This window comes from Prorops nasuta, unplaced genomic scaffold, assembly GCF_024137725.1.
Source record: "Prorops nasuta isolate Cenicafe-Biocafe unplaced genomic scaffold, Cenicafe_Pnas_1.2 PNAS00033, whole genome shotgun sequence".
Lineage (NCBI taxonomy): Eukaryota > Metazoa > Arthropoda > Insecta > Hymenoptera > Bethylidae > Prorops > Prorops nasuta.
In genome coordinates this window covers 728929-754265 of record NW_027116830.1, presented here as the reverse complement: position 1 = coordinate 754265, position 25337 = coordinate 728929, and the positions used below count along the sequence as shown (strand labels likewise).

General features: G+C 36.0%; 3 protein-coding genes across 7 annotated transcripts; 2 read left to right on the top strand and 1 right to left on the bottom strand.

Annotated features, from left to right (window-relative positions):
• The first annotated feature begins 1040 nt into the window (after positions 1-1040).
• On the top strand, positions 1041-7374 carry LOC136783460 (embryonic polarity protein dorsal-like). The gene is made up of 10 exons (XM_066743647.1): positions 1041-1340; positions 1415-1658; positions 1718-1861; positions 1945-2135; positions 2216-2354; positions 2780-2872; positions 4765-4918; positions 4995-5260; positions 5341-5489; positions 5567-7374. The coding sequence occupies exons 1-10, from the start codon at positions 1056-1058 to the stop codon at positions 5672-5674; spliced, it is 1773 nt and encodes a 590-aa protein (XP_066599744.1). The 5' UTR covers positions 1041-1055; the 3' UTR covers positions 5675-7374.
• Positions 7375-9659: 2285 nt separating this feature from the next.
• Positions 9660-11622, top strand: Mdh1 (malate dehydrogenase 1). Its single transcript, XM_066743652.1, has 5 exons — positions 9660-9810; positions 10062-10257; positions 10329-10651; positions 10732-11109; positions 11178-11622. The coding sequence occupies exons 1-5, from the start codon at positions 9808-9810 to the stop codon at positions 11274-11276; spliced, it is 999 nt and encodes a 332-aa protein (XP_066599749.1). The 5' UTR covers positions 9660-9807; the 3' UTR covers positions 11277-11622.
• Positions 11611-24848, bottom strand: Ufd4 (ubiquitin fusion-degradation 4-like). 5 transcript variants are annotated; one of them, XM_066743642.1, is made up of 24 exons: positions 24621-24848; positions 23971-24015; positions 23682-23821; positions 23388-23622; positions 22968-23308; positions 21816-22875; positions 21542-21667; positions 20374-20770; positions 20109-20144; positions 19644-19910; positions 18998-19551; positions 18641-18915; positions 17928-18559; positions 17542-17828; positions 17174-17431; positions 16876-17092; positions 16513-16713; positions 16076-16332; positions 15733-15903; positions 15438-15653; positions 15106-15350; positions 14444-15017; positions 13318-14354; positions 11611-13230 (listed from the first exon to the last, which is right to left on the bottom strand). In XM_066743642.1, exons 3-24 carry the CDS (start codon positions 23819-23821, stop codon positions 12948-12950), a joined length of 7809 nt encoding a protein of 2602 aa, XP_066599739.1. In that variant the 5' UTR covers positions 23971-24015; positions 24621-24848; the 3' UTR covers positions 11611-12947. The 5 variants fall into 5 exon arrangements, with proteins under 5 accessions (XP_066599739.1, XP_066599740.1, XP_066599741.1 ...); XM_066743643.1 differs by having other exon boundaries at positions 16876-17089; XM_066743644.1 differs by lacking the exon at positions 20109-20144.
• Positions 24849-25337: the final 489 nt, after the last annotated feature.

The following is a 25337-nucleotide window of genomic DNA, read 5'->3' as shown; positions in this document are numbered from 1 at the left end:
TGTACATATACTATTGTACCGCGTTTTGCCACAATTTCAGGTCTTCAAGCGTCACTGACTCATCCACTCTGCAATTTATTTCGAGAAAAGTAAAAATGCACAACAAGTTGGGTGATATCATTCAGTAGAGCGTGAAAAGGAGATGCTCTTATAATATTTTCATAATTTTTCAATGCTTCTTCTGGGAGTATAATACGAAGTACGAACTATAAAAAAATGCATACTCGAAGTAAATAAAGTTACCTTCCCCTCATCCCCTCTCCCCTTTGCAACTTGTTGACTTGTCCAGCGTAATTGTACTATACATACAATGTGGGAAATTGAATTCAATTGTCGGCTTCGTGCTATAGTGTGGTACATACACAGTGGGAAATTGAATCGTGTGTGTTTCGGCTAGTTTCACTCTGTAATTTAACATGGAAAATGATATACTACACTATAGTTAAAAGCACACACGATTCAATTTCCCACTGTGTACATAGGAGTCAGGCTGCCTTCACATGCGGTGTAAGATATATGTACGGCGTATGTACGATTAATTTAACATGGGTGCATTCAGCCTAGAAAAATGTTGAGGGAGCGATCGATGTATGTTATTGGCTATCGCTCTTAGATCCTACAATTTTAACCAATAGAAGTAAGAGTTTAAATAGAATTACTAAACACACAAACACACATACAGCTCCACAATTGTTGCTGGGTAAAAGCACCACATGTAAATACTTCTCCACAACAAAATGGCGGATGGGTCTCGTTTTTCGTATTCAACTATTGGTAACGGACTATTTTATGTTGGCACTAAACGATATTGACCAATCAATGCTCTCAGATCCCATCATTCGAAGCGCTATAGTCAACGAACACGAATCTTCTATATATCGCTGTTAGAGAAAGACCCTGATATGCCGCCGTTAGGATAAGACCTTGTATTTTGTTACGTAGTTCAGATAAATACTTACCATTTTACCCAAGGATTAAAATCAAAAATACTTTAATAATAACGATTAATAGAGATTATTAAGAATCAGAGCTGCGCCATAGTAGCATCATTCAAAATGGCGGAGTTGGGGACGCTGATGCGGTTGACGCCGCTGGACATTGTACTATTTGTTGCAGTTGAAGTGATTAAGAGTGATCCTAAATTTAGCGAAGTTAATCAAAAACTTTATCAGGAAGCAATAGAGATGAATAATGAGAAAGCAGACCGACCGTATGTGGAGATAGTGGAGCAGCCAGCGGGAAAGGCTGTCAGATTTCGCTATGAATGTGAAGGAAGATCTGCTGGAAGTATACCAGGGGTAAATAGTTCACCTGAACACCGAACATATCCTACTATAAAAGTAAGTTTTTTCACACGATTATTTATATTACAGTAAACATTAATCACTATTGCACTAATTGTAATAATCATTAGGTTGTGGGGTATAAAGGTCGAGCAGTGGTTATTGTCTCTTGTGTCACAAAAGATCCTCCTTACAGACCACATCCTCATAATTTAGTAGGTAAAGAGGCCTGTAAACAAGGAGTATGTGCATTGGAGTTTAACACTGACAATATGATTTTTACATTTGCCAATCTCGGTATTCAATGTGTAAAAAAGAAGGATATTGAGGATGCACTGAAGGCAAGAGAAGATATGCGAGTTGATCCTTACAGAAGTATGTTATTTTTTTAATAACTCTTTTATTAAAATAGTAATCAATCACTTTTTTTATAGCTGGATTTGAGCATAAAACACAGTCCAACTCTATAGATCTGAATGCTGTGAGACTGTGCTTTCAAGTGTTTGTGGAAGGAACCCAAAAAGGAAAAATGAATAAGCCTTTACTTCCTGTTGTATCAAATCCTATTTTTGACAAAAGTAATTCACTCATTGCCAAGTAATAAAAAATAATTACTTATGGAATAGAAGATATTCTGGTCTGAATTAATAAATTTTTACAGAAGCAATGTCAGACCTGGTAATTTGCAAGCTAAGTCACAGCTGTGCTTCTGTAGCGGGTGGCACAGAAATGATGCTACTATGTGAAAAAGTAGCAAAAGAAGACATTCAAGTAAAGTTTTTCGAAGAAAAGGATGGTCAAGTACTTTGGGAAGGCTATGGAGATTTTCAGCCAGCTCACGTTCATAAACAAGTAATACAACTTTTTAAGTATAAGCAAAAACAATTTGAAAGAATAATAGGAAAAAGTAAATATCTTATTAAATTTTATAGGTAGCAATAGCATTTAGGACACCGAGTTATCATCAGCAGCAAGTGGAACAGCCAGTTCAGGTTTTTATCCAACTAAGAAGGCCATCGAATGGGATGACTAGTGAAGCACTTCCGTTTCAGATGTTACCACTAGGTTCAGGTAGGTCTGTTTTTTGGTTATTGCAGAAAGCGTTCGCGGGGAAAAGAACGAATTATAACACTTTCAATAAGATTCTTCCCATGGAATCTGCTCCTTTCTCCAACTTTAATTCGAGACTCTGGTGAAACATCGATATTTTTAACAATAATGGCTTCAGTGTTAGAAGATCAAACAATAAAATGTCCACTTTAAGAACATTAAGCGATTTGCACAACCTTATAAGAAGTCTGAATTTAGATAACGATTCTATGTTCACCAGAGATAAATTGCAAGGCATTGAGATGAGCTTGTATAGTTAAAGGATTTTCTCGTTTTCTTTGATATAACGCTTGTTCCAATTAAAAAAGGGTGATGAAAGAAATTATGGAAAAAGTAAATTCTTTTTATTCGATGCTGAGCAGTCATTAATTTACAATCACTTGCAGATGATCTTGATTGGATGAGGCGTAAGAGGCAAAAGTTTAATGACAGCCCAAATGCTCTGGTCATGAGGCATCTTCAGAAGGAAGCAGAAAAGCGTGAGTACTTTCATGTAATTTACAAAAAAAGTTCTTCAGCTAGTACAGAGAATGGTTATTTGTACATTATCATTTGGTATATGCATGATACTGTCCTGAAATAATTTTTTGTGTACTGTTTGATATTAAACCCTTCAGGGATATATTTTTTGGCAGCAATATTTCTACATTTTTCTTAAAATTGTACAACAGACTAAGTTAACCATATGTTTCTACAAGCATATTATATTTATACTTTAATTAAAAAAAACACAATGATTCTTTTAACCAATTTTTACATTTTTTAGAACTTTCATTTTTCTTTTGAATATTCATTGACTGTTGTAAATTTAATAGTAAATTATTGAATTTTTGCACAATTAAAATATTAAATAAGTCGTGATTGAATTCGGCGCTTTTACAGTGAAAACCTATCCTTCTTCTGAGAAGTCAATATTGAAATAATTATCAGCAGCTTCATCATTAACTAACCAGCATTATTATACAAATTCCTTTGCATTGCAAAGATAATATTCGAAAAATAATTATTATAACAATCGAGTCAAATTTTAAATAAAAAATATAATACTTCTTTTTGTTTTTACAGTACACAGGGAGATATTCACGACTTAGAAAATCCATTGTAATAAGGTGTATTATATATACAGAGTCTTTTCCTAACAGCGGAGCATAGGAGATTCGTGTTAGTTGACTATAGCATTCGGGATGATGGAATCTGAGAGCGCTGATTGGTCAATATTGCGTAGTGCCAACAGATAATAGGCCGTTATCAATAGTTGGATACCAAAAATGAGATCCATCCGCCATTTTGGTGTGGAGTAATGTTTACATGCTAATCGTAGCAGAAAGAGGTGTAAAATGAAGAAATTTCAAATGGTAAGGTTACTAAAGTAAAAATCAAAAATAATGAATGGAAAGTACGAATATTCTTAATTTTCATTCATTGTATTAAATTTTTATTTTAGTAACGTTAACATTTTGATATTTTTCCATTTTACACTTCTTTCTGCTACAATTAGCATGTAAACACTTCTACACACCAAAATGGTGGACTCACTCATTTTCGTCATCCAACTGTTGGTAATGGCCGAGTTTAGGTTGGTACTATACGAGATTGACCAATCAGCGCTCTCGGATTTCATCATTCCGAGTGCTATAATCAACTAACACGAATCTCTTATGTATATGCCGCCGTTAGAAAAACACCCTGTAGTTACTAATAATTAGTTTTATGTTTATTCTCTTTAGTTGACTCCCTAATTGTACCACCGATTTCCTGCATTCCAATTATTGTATCATTCTATCCAATGGTGAAATAACGATTATCAGCAGCATTATTAATCCCTTCCCGTAATTTAACCCTTTCGCTGCGAATGTCACGGGTCTGTCACGTGCCAGTCTTTCGAAGGGTGCGAGCGGCACGGATTCGTGACGCAAGCCAAAAAACGTATATACATGCATTTACGTCTAAAAAAATTCTAAAATTATATAGATTAGGTTCAAAAATATTAAAAATCTGACCCGCTACTCGGTTACACCTATACATTTTTGTTCACAGCGAGAGGGTTAACGATTCTGACTCGTGCTGAAAATTTTGCCCAAACATAAACATCATAAATCAGGCTCGCGAACAGATAATTGTACCAAACGTAAATATAACAAGCCAAGCTCGCAGAATTATTTTGTACCAATTACAATCGTAATTGAATATTAGGTCCTGTCAATACCCTATGAAAGTTAGTCGCAATTCTTATAATTATTGTTACAAAGCAATTTAGTTATAGTTGAGATAAATGTTACAGGAATGGGTTAACAGCATTAAAATAAATGGTTTATGTTGGTGATCACTGGATCAAAGTAAATAATTTTTTATTAAATGTAATAACTTATAGGTGCAACGTTTCTACCTCATCAATATTATATACAACAGCCAGAATCAGTAGCGATTTCTCCTTATTCTAGTCCAGTGCCAAGTGGCTCCGGTTACCCACCACATGAAGGGGGAGATCCATCGCCTCAATCTAAAGCTAGTAAATACAGCCTAAGGTATGTATAACTTACTAAAATAATAAATAAAGATAGAATAGAAAAAACATTTCAACAAAAGAATAAAATTGTTTAGGCCAATAGCATCCCCACAATGCAAACTATCTCCAAAGGATTCTTTCACTTTACCTCCAATAACCCCGGAGCTGTTTCCACAGTGTTTGCCACCACAATTGGATCTTACATCATCATATCCCTTTTTGAAAGTATTGCAAGAATCAAATCCAGTACCTTCAACTAAGGTACGTCATGGACCAGTGGTTTCAAACCCAACAATTCCAGAACCCATGGGCATGAATGATGTAGCATCTGGAAACAGCTCGACACCACCCGTTATAAAAGGTTTCACAAGAATATAATTAATTGAACCTATTACTTCGTATTTTTAAAGACTGTTTGGATAATGCTTTTTTTAACTATAGCTGATACGGATGCGGGACCATCCAGCATTATGGACTTGGATAATCAACAGGATCAATTTGATCTAAATCAATTGGATTCAGCTGAACTAGCAATGTTTGACACAGAACTTTCAGAATATCTATCAAGTGGTCTTTCACTCACGGATAAGGTAATAACATTTTATTCTTTCTTGAGTAGTTTTAAATGTGTGATAATATTTACTTTTTGTTTACTATTTCATTATAGACAGAATTTGATAGCTTGGTCGCAGGACAATCTTCAATGCCAACTGAAAATATAAATATTTCCAATAACCCTTTATGGGATTATCGGACAACAGATCTCATAATTTAAGTTGTTTTAAAATTTTTCTCGGATTGTTGCAAGAAGGAAGCTATAAAGGACTAGGTCAATGACGAAAATGGATATTCTACGAAAGCACAATAGCGGCGTTTTACAAATCCTCAATAATTTGTTCAAAACATAATCAATTCACAATATCAATCATATGACAATCAACAAGTTGTTTGCTAGTTCAAAAGTCAAAAAGTGTTTTTGCTAAATTGTAATCGTCACAAAACCCTTCTTGCAATATTACAAGAGTCAATATTCATGATCTAATAGTCAACGTTTTGATATATATTTATATATGTCTTGACGTATTCTGGGCATTGGATTTCTTTTACCGTGCAACATGAGATTTTATTAACATCTGAAGCTTATTCGATTAGCTTATGCAATTGAAAAACTTGAAATACCGCAGCTGTGATTAATGAAAATGTAGATAAGCATGATACTGTATGTATAATATGAATTATAAGAAGTAAAGATTCCTTATAATTGCACATTTTAAATTGCTTTTTTGGTCAAATATTTTTGTACATATAGTTATATATATACGAATATTTGGCCTGGAAAAGTAGAGGATTCGTTCCGTCCAGGTTTTTCATTTTTAAATAAGGAATAGATACTTTAGTGTTATATTTTTTATATGTATATATTTATATTTATATATTTATATTTATATATAACTTCACTTAAAAAGCTTTATGAAATTCGTACCATAGCTTAATTTTAGATAATACTCGCATATTGGTGTGTCTCTGTAAAGGATACGAGTTTTTACCTGACGTTAAATTTTATCATATCAGCAAACATTACAATGATACACGCACTATGAGATTTATGAAACATTTCAAAAATAAGTTAACTTTTATTAAGTAATGGATTTTACACGAGAATTCAATCATTTTTATTTTGCCATCATTTTCATCAAGATATTATCTTAAGTGTAGTGTGGTACGTGGTGATACAAGTCATACGTGTTGTTCTGTACAGTTTTTTATCTTTTATTGTTAAATGCAACACTTATTGGGATCTGACACGTGGGCGGAGTCTATATATATAGATAAATAAAAAAACAAATATGGCGCATGAAAGCCTAAATATCTAAGGGCCGGTTTTTCCACTTATTGGTAAAATTTATCTGCTTGGTAAAATTGACAAACTGTAGTAAATTCTATTCAATTTCAAGCTTTACCAAACGGATAAATTTATCCAGACGTTTGCCAATAGGTGGAACAATCGGTCCTAAATGTCTATAGAAATTACAGGAAAGTTATAATGATTTCGATGAAAAATATCTGTACAAACTTTTCTCCCAAATTCAAAAGTTGTAAGGTTTTCAATAATAAATTACAATTTATTGAAAAATATCCATAAGAATCAATGTAAAACCTGGGCTTCCTCTGCTTTTTATTTTTTACCCCTTGGAGCGCTTCAACTATGTCAGATCCCAATAATACTCCTATAAATAATATAATTATACAAATACTCAAAATCACGGTCGTGCATGAGAATAAAATTTTTTCTAAAAACAGCGTCTTGTTTTTCAATGTTTTATACTCCATTAAGGACAAGACAAGTCTAACGAGGTTTATTATTTTGTATAGTTTTTATTGCGAAACGCGCATTTGTGATACTCCACTAATTAATGTAACTGTGACAACTTTCAACAAATCCAGTATAGTCAAATAAAGGAAGAGATATTTTAATCATTGATATTTTCAAAGGCGTAATTCCTGATTTATTCTTTTTTTTTTAGATTTTACACAACCTCTTTTCTTTTCAGTATTTAGCACAAATCTTAAATCAATTATATATGTTATGTATATATACAAGCAATATCAGATATGGATGGCAACAAAACAGAACAATAAGCTGACAGAGAAAAGAAATAAAAACTAGTCTTATTGTTTTGGAAAATGTATTTTCGTAAAAATACAATAAGTAGTTTGAATCAAGGACATATGAAACATACGAGCCAAATTTTTAGCCATCTTGTGTTTTTTTTTTAAATCTGAATATATTTGTGTATGTGATCTACGGAGGGATAAAACATTTGGTGACTTCAGTGTCACATACAAATTATTTTTCCTATATATCCCGCCTACCTAACGAACGTAAGGGTGATATATAAGTTTTTGCTTTTCTCACAATATCCAAACGATATTAGATTGATTGTGAAGCCTGTTAGTAGCAAAGGCAGTTCGCTCATTCGCCTAAAAAGAATCGCGTCAAATTAACGAGTAGTACTGTAAACTCCATTGCAAAATCGAATTTACTGAAGGGGAAATCAATATTTATTATTGTATAGAATTTTTAATGAACCACCCAGTGTGGGAGGAAACGTAGTTCTCTGGGTTGGATTATACGATAGTATAATTAAATAAAGAGGACCTAATCTCATCATGTATGTATAATAGCCTAAGTACTTAATTTTCCTTAGACACTTCTACTTTAAGATAGTTACTTGCCAGTCGCACCCGTCAAAGTATTATTTTGAAGCGAACATGTGTAATAAACACAGTAACAATGTTGTATATAAAATCATGGAGCATCGGAGGTTTCCGACGATACGTGGGTAATTGTTAATGGTAGCTCATCTACGTGCTTATCTTACGTAGTCAATACATTTCAGAATTCCCTTGACCTCTATTTTTGCAATAATAATAATCATTTTCGGAGCATCCGGATATACATAATTGTATATTGCTGAGTGTCGTCGTGCTAAAACGTCGGGTCGGATGCGTTTCAATCACTTGATAATTAAATGCACATAATCTGGTCAAGAAAGAAAAAAACAAGAACGGTTTTTCGTACCTTAGAGCCTTCGGGCATCTCCGAAATCAAGTCCATCTATTACACACCATACGTGAACCAATTATATTTTCACACCGATATCTATTATGTTTTGTTAAGTATCTCATTCGAAAATATTTTTACATTAAAACGTGGAATATCGTATCGCATTCAAATGATCATTACCTTTATTTAATTATTATGCAGCTATGGTACAATAGTATCGTAACTACAATGTCTCTTCATCTTACTCTCTATTTATTCTCTTTAGAATCTACATATAAGTGATTGCCAAGACACATCGATAGCAATGACTTATTGCTCCGCTCGATCACAGCACTGCACAGCACCTCGAGAGCGCCGGAGGGCGGAGGCCTTGTTTCAACTTTTTTCAAGAGAAACTCGATGTAAAATAAATATTAAATGACGAGGATACGCGCGCGCGAAAAAACGGAGACAAACGTTCTCTTGTATTGAGCATTCTCGCGGAAGAAAATATAATTAGCTTGAGGTGTCTTTCTCTTTCAGACAGCGGGGCAAGTCTATCAAGTTCGAAGTTCAGATTCAGATTTCTGAACTTGAAACAGTTTCAAAGACCAATATATTTATGGATGGCATAACACAAATTCCAAGTGTCCAGACTACTAAATCCACAAATGTCAATTTTACTTAATTCTTAAAAATATATCCTATTAATTAATAATTATGACTCACTTCATAAACAGATAAAAAATTATTCATAGAGACGGTTCGACTAATTCCGATAAACTAACCATTCGACTACAATGGTAAACTACCTATAGTTCCCATAATATAAAGTAAAACCATAACTGTTAATATTCAATATAAATAATAATTCGACCAGAACTGATCAGAGAGAGAAGCATGTATCAATATAGCATATCAGATTATGATTGTGTTTATATAATTGGCAATTTTAGAAAGAATTTATTGTTTATTTTTCATTGAAATATAAGTTTTTGTATGAAGAAAATGTTGCATTATGTAACAAAAATGATAAAAGAAATATTCACTATAGAAAAGCAATGATAACTAAGATTATATAGAGGTTAGGTTAGTATCTACTAAATTCAGAGAAGGTTAATTTCTATTGGTTGATAGCAGATAGTGAGTGTTGGGCTTGGGTCTCCGGCTCGAGCGTAATCTTTCGAGTTCCGAATATATTTTCCAGGCTACATCACATTACATACATATGTATGTATATAACGTAAAGCCATTGAAAGTATTGCTCCATAATCCATTCTGGTCAAGTGACCTTAGTACCTCTTCATTCAGGCCAAAGACATTGAATCAACGCAATTAATTCAACTTTTTTTTCTATTAAAATGGTAAGTAATTCAATAGTTTGCATAAATTTCATAAAATATCTAAAAAATAATTTTCCATCAATATATTGAGAAATGAATGCAGAACTTAATTGTTATAACCTACAGTCGACCTTCATTTATGTAGAATTAAAATTAAACAAATTTTATCCCCTTATTCCTTTATCCTAGATAAAAAAATATTTTTGAGATTGGATAATTTAACAAATGTATTAATTTGTATTAAGAAATTTGTTTAAAATAATTTTTTATAGGTTGAAGCAATTAACGTTGTTGTAACTGGAGCTGCTGGGCAAATTGCATATTCTCTACTTTATCAATTAGCTGCAGGATCAGTGTTTGGTCCTGATCAGCCAATAAATTTGAGACTATTAGACATACCACCAATGATGAAAGTATTAGATGGCGTTGTTATGGAATTGGAGGATCTTGCACTTCCTCTCCTCAGAGGCACAATCTGTTAATTTATTTATTGTTAAACTAATAAAAATATAATATTTAACTGAACAAATTACTTGCAGATGTGCAACCTACAGCTGATCCTGCTAAAGCCTTTAAGGATGTAGCAGCAGCCTTCCTAGTTGGAGCTATGCCTAGAAAGGAAGGAATGGAACGTAAAGATTTGCTTGCTGCCAATGTTGAAATTTTTAAAGTACAGGGTGATGCCCTCAATAAATATGCACGCAAAGATGTTAAAGTACTGGTTGTTGGAAACCCTGCCAATACCAATGCTCTTATCTGTTCTCACTACGCTCCATCCATTCCAAAAGAGAATTTCACTGCCATGACCAGATTGGATCAAAATCGTGCCCAAGCTGCTTTGGCTGCACGCATTGGTGTGCAGGTACTTTTTTGCAGTATTTACTTCACTAACTCTAATTTAAACAATTTATAAAATAATGATTATTCTGTAATGTTAAACAGGTGGATAAAGTGAAAAACATAACAATTTGGGGTAACCATAGCTCAACCCAATTCCCTGATGCTGCACATGCAATTGTAACTACATCCACCAGCACTAAACCAGTTGTTGCAGCTATAAATGATGAACAGTGGTTAAATACTACTTTCATTGAAACAATTCAAAAACGCGGTGCAGCAGTAATCGCTGCCAGAAAAATGTCATCTGCTATGTCGGCTGCTAAGGCTGCTGGAGACCACATGAGAGATTGGTGGCTTGGAACTAAGCCCAACGAATGGGTCAGCATGGGTGTGGTTTCTGATGGAAGCTATGGAATTCCCAAGGATATTGTATTTTCATTTCCTGTTACAGTTCAAAAAAAACAGTACAAAATTGTTCAGGTATGCGTATTTTTTACTTGATAATAAATTACTTACTATAAAATCAAATCATTGTTTTAATATCTTAGGGATTATCAATAAGCGATTTTGCACGATCAAAATTAAACGTAACGGCAGCGGAATTAGAAGAGGAACGTGCCGAAGCTAATAATGTTCTCAAGAAGTGACTAGGGATGGAGCATCGAAGTACAACTCAAGATAATAAAAGATTATGCACTCAAGCAAGATTATGAAACAATAAATAAAATTTATATGTTTAAGACAAACAAAGTATACAGCTAAGAACAATTCTTCAAAAGAATTCGTGATGTTATTTACGCTTAGACAACAAATGTTTAATTTTTTGAAAGATGTTTAAATGGTAAAACAATTGTGTACCAATATATGTATTTGTTAATAGAAAAGTAATTTGTGGATGTTATTTACCTTATATATATAAACACATTATATATGGTTTATATTCTTGATAGTAATTGTAATAATAATATTAGGAATCAGGTGGTCTTTATAACATATGTTTGTTTTATTCATCTCCCCAGGGATCAATAATAATTTATATTACAGTAATAATAGTAACTATTTTTTCATGTCAATATCATTAATTAATCAATCTCTTCTCACATTTATATTATATTTATATCTTTTTTCCTAGATGCTATCATTACAAGTATACTGATTTTTGTCTATAGTTAAAGTTATGGTGTGAGCATTAAGTAGCATAATGTACAAAGATGCAGAGTGCTCAGTTTTGCCAAATTTTCATGTTGTATTAAGATCATCATTTCCCTATGCTTGGTTCCTTAAATATTCTCTTCCTTTGACTTGTAAAACATCGGTGCCTTATAAGACCATATTGCGTAAAGACACTTGATGAAAAGGGATAAACACTCAAAAAACTGTAACAATTGGTCTCAATGGTAAGAAATATCTTAATTGCAATCTATAACTTAGCACTTTGCAATTATAATTACTTAATTTTGATAAATACCACTCAGTGAATTCACGTAACGCTTCAGATATTTGCGCATATCATGGGCGTAATTTATCAATGATAAAATTGAAGTTTTCGGCAAAATTGCATTTTTTTTCAAATCTTGTTTCTTTTTGTTTAAGAACCATCTTCTGAAGCATAATATTTCACAGAGAAGATAGTATACAAAGATCCATTCTAAAATAAGGAACTGTAAACGTTATGTTCCGTACGATTAAGAAATACACTCGAATATATTCGCAAATATGACTTCGTGAGAAAATAGTTTTCCTCGGTATTTTGGACTATACTGATACTCTAACGTGGTAGTACCTGGAACGGTTATTCGTAGATGTTTACCTTTTGCTAAAAAATATCTATCAATTTAATTTCTTATAATAAGAAAACATATTTTTAAGCAAAATATTAAATAAATCTATGTATATATGAAATTACATTCGAATCGTAAAAAAAGATTTTTAAAAAGACTTGTGATGTATTCATAACTATGCAAATTATTGAAAAGAAAAAATAGCATTAACCATACAAAAATCATTGGTGTTCTTCAGATATTGTAAATGAAATTAAAACGTTCACTAACAGCCTTAAGTATTAAAATATATACAAAATTAAATTTTTTCTAGCATGTTAATCTTCCACTCCAGGTAGCGTACTCAATTAGTTTACTTCTGCACTCAATCCTTAATATGTTAACTAATAATGTTAACGAGCTATTAGCCGCCAATTTTACGCTTTCTGCAACTACATTTTACAAATTCTCAAATATTTAACTAAACTTTTTCATCAAATTCACGAGCAAATAATTACGTTTGTCAAAAAGTAGTTTCTTGATTGGGCAGAAGCCGGTTTAATTTAAATGAAAACCTCTCTCCCTAGTAGCAGCTAAGAGTCTTTCCTTCAAAATCTCCTCAGTAGGATATTCTGGTAATTTCAAATAATGTACACAAGTGTTAACGGAAGGATAACCGCCGGAGCCAGCATCTACTTTTCTCACAACAGTTAGTCTGGGGTGTAAATTGCATAGGCCACCAGGAGGGAGAGCAGAACAGCCAGTTGCAAATTGCAAGAAGGCTTTTCGCTCTGAACCAGTCAGCGATAATAATACATTGACAAATCGCTGGAATCCCGGACTGAAATAAAGATATAGAAAATTATCAATCTGTAATAAATGTACAGAGCATCAGAAAAATAAGAAAGTGAAAAACAAAATTTATTACCTTTCCCTTGTATAACCAAGCTTTGGCTCTGTATAATTGAGTAAATCTTCCCTAGTCCACTGCGGCTTTTGTTCTCCACAAAGCATAGCTCTAACTTCTTCAGGACTGAAAGCATGTAATTTCTCCATTGGAAAAACTTTTGAAAAGCCAGATTTGAAGGCCTCTAGTTGCCTACTGATACCACGATCAAGACAATAATTAACAGTGAGATTTGCGTATTCCTTGGCATTTTCCACGGAGATGAAAACTTCCGATCCTCCCTCAACCAACTCTACGTGATCGTGCTCGAAAACTTTGGAGCTTGGCGAGTACGTCATCGTCAACGCCATGTCTTCTATAGCTACTGATGCACCAGAGGGATGAATGATACGAATGGAGTCCTCGTCATCTGAAGTCCTACCTTCTGAAAGCGTTCTCTCTCTTCTAGCTGCTGCATTCTGTATTTCCTTCAAAAATCCTCCTCTTACCGGATCCACGTGTACCAAATCATCAATATCCAACAATCCATCGTACCATGGTGACGGCTCAAATGTCGATGACACGGTGTCTGCCTCCCCTTCCTCGGATATAAAGCTGCTTGCCATACTAGACGATATACTTTCTTGGGTCACACCATTCAGGCCGATCCTCTCATTAACATTGTTCGTTATATCACCGCGGCACATTAGTTTTAAAAATGGACGAGATAATGGCAAATCTACTAATCTATTGTCTTGCAGGACTTTGGCTAGAAAAACGCCGAGGAACCAAAAGTATCTAACCGAACGGTCGCAAACTACTGAATCTTGGGGCAAAGGTGCGGGAAACAAGCCACTAGGCCGTGTCACGTAGTAGCCAGTAGGCCGGATTGCATCACCGGACAAGCAGTTTTGTTCTTCGTTGCTGTTAAGCTCCTCATCATCACACAACCACAAACCAAGATCTTTTCGTTGTAATTCTGCAGCGACTAATGCGAAGAACTCTAGTGTAGGACCCAATCCAGTACCCTCCTCTCCTACAAACTCAACTTCGAGTATGCTCTTGCGACTTGCATGTATCTGAAACAAAAAAACAAAAAGTAATGATATATATTAATTAATTCCTCATCCATTTGATATTAACTTGTTAAATAAGGCCAAGAACTCACCTTTAATACTTGCTCCGCCCAGTCTAGTAACTTGTCTCCTCTTGGCACACTTACTCTCTCGTGCTTAAGCCTGCCAACACGGAATTCATGACTATCGTCACGCCGAGGACTCAAACCAGGTGCTCTCTGTCTCTCCAAAATAGCGTCGCGTTGAGTCTGGAGCCATACAATTGATCGAGATGCACCAAAGGCAGTACAGCTGAAGTACAGTCGCCTCGTCTCAAAAGGTAGTAGAAACGGACAGCTTCGTGCTAATTCTTCGCACCAGTTTGGTAATGCACCCGCGGCTAATGCTAGTGGATCTTGAATTTGTTGTACTACTTTATTCGTGATCTTTTTGGACGTAAAATCATCTGGGTGTACCCAGCAGTCTCCCTCTTCGGATGCTTCTTCTTCTTTTATCAACTTTCCATCGTCTCTCATGGTACTTATGACAAACACATGTCTCAACAGTTGCAACACATCTTCCACTGTACATACACTTGAATTCTGACCAGGATTACGAGAATAGAGTGTAACGATAGGCGTTGCCCGACCTGATGATTCCTCATCCTTTGCTTCTCTATAGATAATTCTATGAACAAAATGCGGTACACATTACAACCATAATTCTAATGGTAAATATTCACGAATTCAGTATATATTGTTTTCTTTTAACTTACGTATATGTTGGTTCCCATATCCTTCGTAGTTTCTCCTGTCTAGTGCCTAATTCAGTTAACTGCATCAGTTCCTGAACTGCTTGGAATATACTTGCATGTGGTTCTAATAGAGGTAGCTCAACATCTGGCACACCGGGTAATCCTGGGCCTTTCAATATTAATGAAAGCCTTGGCATTGGTGCTGTACCTACGCGTGTAGTCGTTTGGGTTTCACTTCCTGGTGGAGGAACTTCTAAATCCGTTGTCTAATAAAGGGATAATTGGTACAATTAGTTTATATGACCACTAGAACCATAAGCTATTTGTAGAAACTGTTAACAGCATTAGCATACTTGATTAATATTTGTTCGTCCTGGTCGTGGATCGAAGGCAGGAATAAGAGCAGAGAACTGTCGTTTTAAAACAAATTCATCATCCCAAGCACGTCGTTTACTACTTGATGGCGTTTCTTCGTCCATAAATGAAGCCAAAAGATTGCGGCTGACCATCACTTCTTCGTATTCTCCTTCACATCCGTCCGCTTCTTCTTCGTTTTCTTCATCATCCTCCTAATATTTCGAATGAACAATAGATTGGTAAGAAATTTTTCCAATTATGTTTATTACAGAGGTACTATACTGAACATACCTCTTGATCATTTTCATCGTTATCCTCTTCCTCCTCCAAAGGACCGTCTTCATCGTCCTCTAGTTCTGTCAGAAGCGTCGGCCTTTCAACGGTTCGACATCCTCCGGCACTGGATCCAGGTACAACTCCGCAGGAATCCAAGAAGTCATCGAGACTAACCTGAAGCCACAACTGCTCATTACATTAAAGAGAAGTATCTTTTTCGCATTACTCGATTCCTTCTCATCAATAGTCTAAGTCATGCTTAAACTTTTGACAGCTAGTTCAAATTATAATTGAAACTAACAGTTTCAAAGTTACTACTCAGAGATACAAATATATATAAAGAGAAGTACAATCTTACCTGCTCACTTTCACTGCTCGTGCTAGTAAGGGACATGGTCAGTGCCTGGCCGAGACCTGCTCCAGTTGTAGTTGTAACACCACTACCAGCAACTTGACCACTACTCGTCAGACTTGGATAGCTCTGTGCAGTGCTAAGCAGGCCACCAGGGAAGTTAGAGCTCAATGCCAAACGAACCAGACTCGACACAGAGTTAGGTCCACGAGAGTTTGATCCAGTATTAGAATTAGAAGCTATATGCTGCCCACCTGTAGGTCCTAAAAACGTTATTTCTATTTCGTTGCACGATATGCATACTACTCTATACTTTTCCCCATTATAAATAATAAATTAAATTATGCATATTAGAATTTTATAAGCTATAATTTTCGATTTTACATTAGACCATATTAGATAAGTTAAAATAATTAATTGATACACAAAGGGTGAAAACTAACCGTAAGTTCGTCGTCTCGCCATGGCAGCAAACGTTTCTAGCAAACCAGTGGCTGATGCTGGCTCTAAAGTATTGTTAGCATCGGAGCAAGCAAGGTTGGGTACAGATACAGACATAGGATTTGTGACCACGACAGGACAACCACCAACAGTATTTTGGGTGGAGGAACTGGCTTCTTTGTCCCGACTACACTCTTTAGCAGCTAGTTAGAAGGAAAAAATCAAGGTTACGTCTAATATGGTAATTAATTAATCTGGATGAAATTGATTAATAATAGCATTTTCATGAGGATCATAAGATTAAGTTCAAAATTGGAAAACGTATTGTAGCAGGTCGTAAACTGCATGTCTTGTTGTTAACGTACCATCTGTTATTCCTGGATGATGTCTGGCTACGTTAAATGGTTTAATTCTCATTGAATTTTCATCTGCTTCGCCAGATACGCTAATACGTACTGGTACCAAGCCTAATAATTCACCACTCAAGAAACTATTTGTGTTATTTCGTAACCTATCAGCACCTTCTCGCATGCGGTCTAAAACCTCGGTAGCTTCAAGACTCAATAAGCTACTTCCAGACTGCTAAATTGGGAAACATATAATATTTATTATGATGTCTAAATGACAATTTATGTTTGATTTGATGAAATAATGATTATTCACCTTATTGGCTCGAACGGCAGAAAGAAACTTGGAACTACTAGACGCACGATTGCTGTTACTGTTAGTAGAACATTCAGTGTTAAGGGCAAGACTTTCAACAATAGTAGCTAAATCACTGGTTACAGTAGTATCAGGTCTTGGATGTAAAACAACAGAAAGCTCTCCTGTTGAATTAGCTCCACCCTCACCAGTTACGGCAACAACTGCTTCTGCTCGGGCTACTGATAATACACTTTCCGCAATTGACTCTGCCGCTTGCTGCCAATTGTAATAAAATAAATATATTTTAACATTTAGATTCATAATTTGCTATAAACCATGAGAACAATAACTTTTTGAAAAGATATTGATTCTAATAAATAACGTACCTTAGCTGCTAAATTATCTGCGCTCGCTGCTTGATCAGTAGAAGCAACCGAACTACGCAAACCAGTTTCCGTGCAATCGGGTAAGCTTGGCGTACTGCTAGATTTTCGACCAGTTAAAACTCCTGATCCACCTTTGGCTTTAGCACTTCCATCCGTTTCAACGCCAGTCCCAATAAGACGCAGATCAAATTTTCCTTCCGCACCCATTCTATAAGAATTCGATCCTCCGTGATCCCACGTTACATCTATCCAACCATTATGTAGCTCTCCTGTAACTGTACCTTCGCCTAAAACCAGAATTGTTTATAGTATATATATATATATATATATGGAAATTTATTTAGCTATAGGTAAAACCTAATTAAAGGTTTGCCTATTGTACCTACCTGGTGGTATACCGTCCTGATCTTTCCATTTCCAATCCAAACCTCTGGCCACTCGCGCTCCAGTAACCAGATGCCGAAGAACTTGAGTTTTAATAAATCTTCTCTGCTTTCGTACGCAGGCCTCAGCCTCTCTGGCTGTACGTCCCAAATCCTCACAGACGCCAGTTACATCTCCGTATACTTCAAATCCGGATACTGACAGATAGTGTGTTTGACCAGAAGCATTTTTTCCAATTTGTTGCAATCTGAGATGTCGCCAACCCTGAGTTTCATCAGCCGGCGGATCAAATGTCCATGTAGCAGTGCTACCAGGTTCATTTAAAGAGCCGTCATCGAGATGAGAATATAAAGTTGTCCAATTTACTCCATCTTTCGATGCTTGAAACTTCCAATTTCTCAAAGCACTTCTTCCATAGCCCCTCGCATGACGCAACGTGTAGGCGTTAGGAATAAGCCAAAGGCCTAAATCAATTGAAAACCATGCTCTTTCATCATCACTGGTATGACAATTTAAAGCTGATGGATCGCGACTAAGAATATCTTCGAGATGCCCGTATGGTAAGTTCCTTCCATTACTGGACGTAACTACGACTAGACCATATTGACCAGGATTTACCCATTCCGGACAAGTTCTGTAAATGAATAGTTTCAATTGTGTAAGTTAATAATAATAATTTATACAGACAAGTAGCAATATAAACTCATTGGCTTACTTTGCATTAGTTCCAATCCAATAAAGAACACCATTGTCGTCAAAATCATGCTGATATTTAAATGCTATTTTGTTTCCTTCTTTTAGTTTTTTAATAAAAGTAAATGTTGACCGTTCGTGATCATGCCATTGCTTAGCAACCATTTTTAGTAAGTGGTTTTCCAGTTGTTGAATCGTACTCAATGGCTCCATTTTTAAACTTCTACCCGATCTGTCTATTAAAGCACTTTCCCCTGCTGCCTTTTCAAGCCTAAAGCGTAACCTCCTTGTTAATATCTGTTCAAAAACAAAACATGTGATTTAATTACCTATTTTATTTTTTAAATATTACGAGTATTCATTTCTTTTAAATATTTACCTGTAATCCGTAACCAGAGCCTGGTGTATCATACAAGTATATGGGTAATTTTTCAATGGACTCTAAAACTGAAACAAGTTTATGCACTAATGTTTTGGCTGAATTATGATCCTTTTTAACATCGGTAGCTTGGAAACAGTTCTTAAATACAGCTATCCTCTGCATTCGTAATTTTGTTGCTCTTAACGTTGTGGGCTGTGGACCAGGTGATGCGGCTAATAATGAGAGTAACGTCTGTACAAGGCCGCTAGAATGTAATTCATAAGCTGAAACTCGTCCTTCCTCATTTAACAATATTTTTAGTTCCTCTAAAGCAGTTTGCAGTATGTTCCGCCACTCACGACGACCGGCCTGCTGTTTCTGACATGCTTTTTCAATTTGACTAACAATTGCACCAAGCTTAGCTACGACACCACGTGGCTGTGCTTGGGCAGCTTTGAAATATCGCTCGTAAATGTCTTGTGCCTGGACTTTAACCTTCTGTTTAATTGCTTCAATCTTTGAACGTAATCGTTTTCCTCTCTTTCCAGCCCAACCTGCTGCAAATTCTGGTCCTATTTTACGGAATAAAATTTAAAATAAATGGTAGTACAAATTAAATAACAAGCGTATCTATTTCGAAACATATCAAATTATAATTAGTTACCTAAGCTTGTTTCTGCTGTGAAAGAGTGTTTGGTACCACGATTTGATTCGAAAATAAAACCTGGCAGATCTTCTCTAAGTATGGTAGCTTGAGGATGACCCTCGCTGTTGTGAATGCAAAGCTCGCTCTCCTTTCTGCTCGATAGGGCCCAATTACCAACCAACAGCCTTGTAGTACCGGGTCGGGACAGCACTGGTTGGCTGACATAATTCTGTTTCACCTGCATACGAGCCCTCTGTAGTTTCTCCAAGAATTCTCCCCGGTTCTCTGAAAAATGACGAGAGAATGATACGGAAATGCTTTTTGGGAAATATTCAAAAGGTGAATATGATTGAGTCGAGATATGTTACAGCGATAGATGCTAAGGTCATGCTTAGATAAGGGAAAGCCTATGCATCACCCGCTGACTTTGAAGTGATGGATAAAAGACCATGCGCAGCTATAGGAGTTGAACATAGTACCTACCTTCGGTAGTAAGCGACTCTGTGTTCCTCCCCTTTCCTGTAGGCAGTTAGTAAAACCAGTTATTCACTAAACTATTCCCCTCGCAAACGTTAATTACAAATGAAATAGATAAACATTCGAGAAATAATTGGAGAAGAGCTAATATGCATAGCGCAAATGGTGAGGGGACTGCGGAAATATTACAAGAAGTAGAGAAACAGTGACAAAATGTACGATACACTGATCAATGAACTAAATGCTGCTGACAGTGATACGCAGCACCTACCTGTCGTATCTGTTCCTCCTTCGGGGCTTCCACTCGAGTACATTGTTGCCAATTTCCCATCCAGAATGAATCTGAACCATCCATTGCTCCCATTTGACAATTCTAAGGCGGCGGCATCCGACCAGACGTATAAACAATCTCGACCTCTGCATATACACCAGTCCCTCCAGTGATACGCTCGGCCAACCAACAATTCTCTCGCATCCTCCATTCTCTGTTCTTCGCTAGATTGATTCTGTTCAGTTTCAGGCTCAGGTACAGTCTCTTGTGGACCAGCCAGTGCTGCGACTTTTGAAAACACTCCTAATCGAGCAAAATGTTCCAAAAACTCATCCTTCCCCTTTATCATCAAATCTTGGATCATTTGCAGAACAATCAAGTGACCATCTTCGTCTTCCTGTTAATAAAGAAGACCATTTTTAAACTCTTGATGAAACAATAATTTTCAGCTTTCTTCTTTAATGAAACAAGATGATCATCGAGATTACATGGAATTATTTACTTCAAAGCAGTAGTGTCAATGACTGTTTTATATAGCCATGTTAAATATGACACAATATAACACAAATTTACGTTCGAGCCAACAAAGGTATTGTAGTTGACTCGAAATGAAGCAGGAGCTCTTAGATCCCACCAGTGGCAGGCAGACAGTCGACAGGAGTGGACAACTGGCTATTTGCTAAAAGAAGGGAATCACTTTTTAGTCTTGCCAATCCTTCATTTCTTTTCATTTTCCTCGTTTAGACTTTTCAGACATCTTTGCTCAATCTTCAATACAAAACAACAGCTGTCCTCAAATGCCAAGTTAAATGCCAAAATTATAACGCGTTACGCATCATTATTAATATTAGCACCATTGCTCATTGTTAACAATCTTCCACGCCATGGTATACAGTGCATACTATGGTGCTGCTGCAGATACTTGAGATTAAAGTCTATCAAGTAAACTTTTGAGCACAGTAATTGTGAGCCATGCGTAAGTATGTTAGATCTCACGCTTCGATTAAAATAAGTACTTTTTGTTAATGGTAAATAAATATAGACGTGATTCTAATGCAATGATAGTAATTAATAGTCATAATAAAATTTGTAGATTACGAACAGGGACGAAAGGGTAAACATAGGGCCTTCAGGATAGCGTGAGCAAATAGTATGCGTCGGATTTTACCGTCTTATCAATAATGTAGTACTGGGTACTGCAAGACTTGCGCGGCGTAAGGCAGGGCAATTTTGGGCCAATGATCGGCTTGAAAGGTGGAGGTGGTGGCGTTGACACCGTTACTATCTCAACCTCCTGCGAACAATCTTATCTAAATCACTTGTACCGTCTGTCTACTTGCCTGCCTGCCTGCACGCATTCTGGGACCTTAGAAACTTATTTCTATATAAATAAGAATTATTCATAATATATTGTAAATAAAATCTTTTAATTATTAACCCACCTCGTTATCTAACACATTAGCAATCACCTCTACCAAAATAGCACCGCAACCTGCAGTTTCATCAGAGCCACAAGTTTCTGTCAGTAGATCCGGTTGGATATAGTGCACCATCTTCCTAATTAAGCTCAAGCTCGCTTTTCTAACACTGGGTAGCATCGTCGATTGAAAAGTCGCACAAAATACTGGCAATAGTCTTTTCAAATATACAGGAGCCATTTCAGGATCACCCTTTGGTTCAGTGAATTCCTCTACCTCTGCTTCTTGCTTTCTGTGCTCTTGATTAGGTGGAAGCATCCATTCTCCCGGAGATTGTAAGATAGCTGCAACTTCTCTGTGTCCCTCATCGACGCGTTCTCTAGCCTTATCCAATGGCGTTTTCCCATCCTCATCGCGTAAATCTGGATTAGCTCCATGCCTCAGCAGAACTTTAGCTATTGCAGGCCTTCCAAAGCAGGCAGCATAATGTAAACTGGACGAGCGTTGTCCCTTATTCACATCTGCCCCTCTATCACACAGAAACTCCACCATTTCTTGTGTACCAAAAGCCGAAGCCCAATTCAAAAGAGTTTGACCAACGTCGTCCATAAAATTAACCTCAATATTTCCAGAATCGATTGCTTCTATTAGAGCATCTGTATCTTTCGACCTTATACAGTCTATTAGTTGTCTGTGAGATTTTTCACAAGCGCTGTCCAAGCGCCTCAGTCTTGGTAATAATGGACCCGAAGAGCCACCCGTTGGATTTCGACCAAGTGCAGATCTACCTTCGAATAGCAAGACCAATAAAAGGTCGACTAATCTCATAGAATCAAGGGCGCATCTTTCATCTCCCTTCAAAGCTTTTTCTATTGCATCGGGAAGTTCAGATCGTAAGAGATCGTGGGTAATAGAGGGCGATCCTCTACACAGAGTAGATAGAAGACTTATTATTGTTGAAACAGATGCACAAGACTTGGGTTCTGGAGCTGGTATTGTTGTTGCTGTACTTGATGGTGGAGGAGTCTTTGGATTGCCAGAAGTGGCAGCCACAGCTGTACCAGACCCTGCTGCATTTGATAACCTGAAAGAGCAAGTTACAGTTATTTTAATTATTCTCTTGAAGTAACAAGATATTTCATGACTATGAGAAGATCTTTACAATCGTTGGCATACCTATATAAAAGTTCAGAAACTAATCCATTAGATGCTAATGGTGCAGGATCGGTTCCCCTTCGAGAAAATCTATCAGCCAACGATGCGAAGCACCTAAGTGCTCCATCCGCAACATGCGCGTCCTCGTGTCTGAGTAACGTTGATAATGCCTCGACACAATCTGGTAAAGCCCGATCTTGGGGCTCAACTTTACCACACAGTCGCGATACCACAGCCATTGCTGAATGTAGAGTGTCACGATGGACACGTGCTCCATGCTCTCGAATAAAACATAACGCACATGGGAGACCACCAGCTTCAAAAACAGCACCAGCCTCCCTGGCACATACTAGTTCCAATACCTAAAATTGCATGCAAAGTAAATTATTTCACATCTAATATTTTGTTTCAAACATTGCCCTAAAAAATTCTATACAATACCTTTATACATTGTTCTGCCAAATCTCTACTCGCTCTTGAACCAAGACCAGCCCCAGAGAGACGGCCACAAATAGCTTTAACAGCACCATCTATAGCTACTACTCTGCGAGTACATTCTGCTGAAACATCCAGATAGTAAGTAATGGCCCTAGCAGTTACTTCCAAAACACTATCTGGTGCAAGTTCATCCAAAAAGATACGGCACAAAGCAGGAAGAAATGTGCGAGGAGGACAACTGTAGAAGAACAGAATTTTAATGTACAAGAAAGGTTCTGTCTCAAAATTTTCACTTACCATTCAAAACATCGATCAACATTATCCGACATAAGTAAAAGCATACACAATTGCTCCAAGGCAATTAATTGCATATCTCTTTCATCTCCTTGCCCCATACTGAGCCATTCCAACAATGTTTCTGGATCTACGTCAGCCATCTGTATAATAAATTAATTTAGTGAAAACTAATAATAAAATTATCCTATAAGATAAAATGCTATACTTTTATCAATCTATTATATTTCTAACAAACCATTAGTATATTTACTAGTAATAAAAAATTAATAATACATTTGGCTTTGCTAACCTTGTATTTTTAGTAGCACCAATAAATGAATTTCAGAGTGATAATCTGAAAAAGCAATGACACATCACAATGTAAATTCAACTTATGTCTTTTACATATATACATATATATTTTTTTAAAAATCTACAAATATGTGTATATACTATCAAGTAAGCATATGTATAAAGAAAAGAGTCTTTAATTATTTCAATCTCACTATAAGAAGGCGCCAAAACAATAAGCATTAAATTTCATGATGTATTTACATAAAGAATTTGACAACTTTCTCCTACTCATGTTCATGGCAATGAAAATATAGGTAGATATTCCAAGAGTTACAGGTCCTATGAATCATCGTACTCGACGATACGGTGTAACAATAGAAGCGATAATAGATATGGAATTGAAAACTTAATGCCTAACAAATAGACACACGTGGTTTGAAAAATACCGTAAAAAGCAGAGCATCACATTTGCCAATGGAGTACAAAGGATGACGAAAAAAAATTTATTGTAACGAGAAAAATAAAGTTGCAGCAAATTATGTCGGGTAGATTTTCTCAGCATTAAAAGATTTCAGCTCAATCATTAAATTTTCAATCAAATTTTCAAAAAGAAATTTATCCGTATTTCAACAGAGATGCGACCTTCTTGCACGTAGGAACACATACCGTTTAGCACAGTGCTCCATTCTTTCCGAAGGGTCAGGTCGCCATTCTTCGCAAGACGTTTTGTAAAAAAGCACGAAAGACAATTCAAGTTTATCAATCAAATCGGCCCGTTATCGATGCAAGTGTTTTAATGCACCAACGGACCGAATTAGCTCTCCTCCGAGCTCAAAACTTCTTATCTTCCTCTGGTGTCGTCTCGCATACACTTCGCCATTTACGTGACGTTCGGAGCACTTCGGAAATGGGACTATTTGTGATTGAAGGAGCCGAGCGAGCAGCCAATTACCAACAGGCAGCAACCAGCTTACCTTAAGCCGAATTTCCACGATTCCCCTAGATCCTACAATTTAAATATTTACCTTACGCTAATAATTCCTCGAAAAAAAATTAAATTTTGTATAAAAATTGTAAAGGCAAAAATAAAACTACCTTTTTTTATAAAAAAAATTTAGGGCTAATCATAATTGCCGCGTTATTCGTTTATTGCATTTTAAATAAGTAAAAAGGGCGCTGAATGCACCTGAAGGCCGTAAGCATGATACCAACCTATGAAAAGTTTTGGGGGAAATAATTCGGATATGACGTCAAAACTCACTATTTTTATGTTTTTAATTAAATTTGGTTAAGCCTAATATTTTTCATTAGTTTATGACTCCTACAAATTTAATTTTAATGAACAATTGTCCCAGTATTTTTTTACAAATAATTAAATTATAC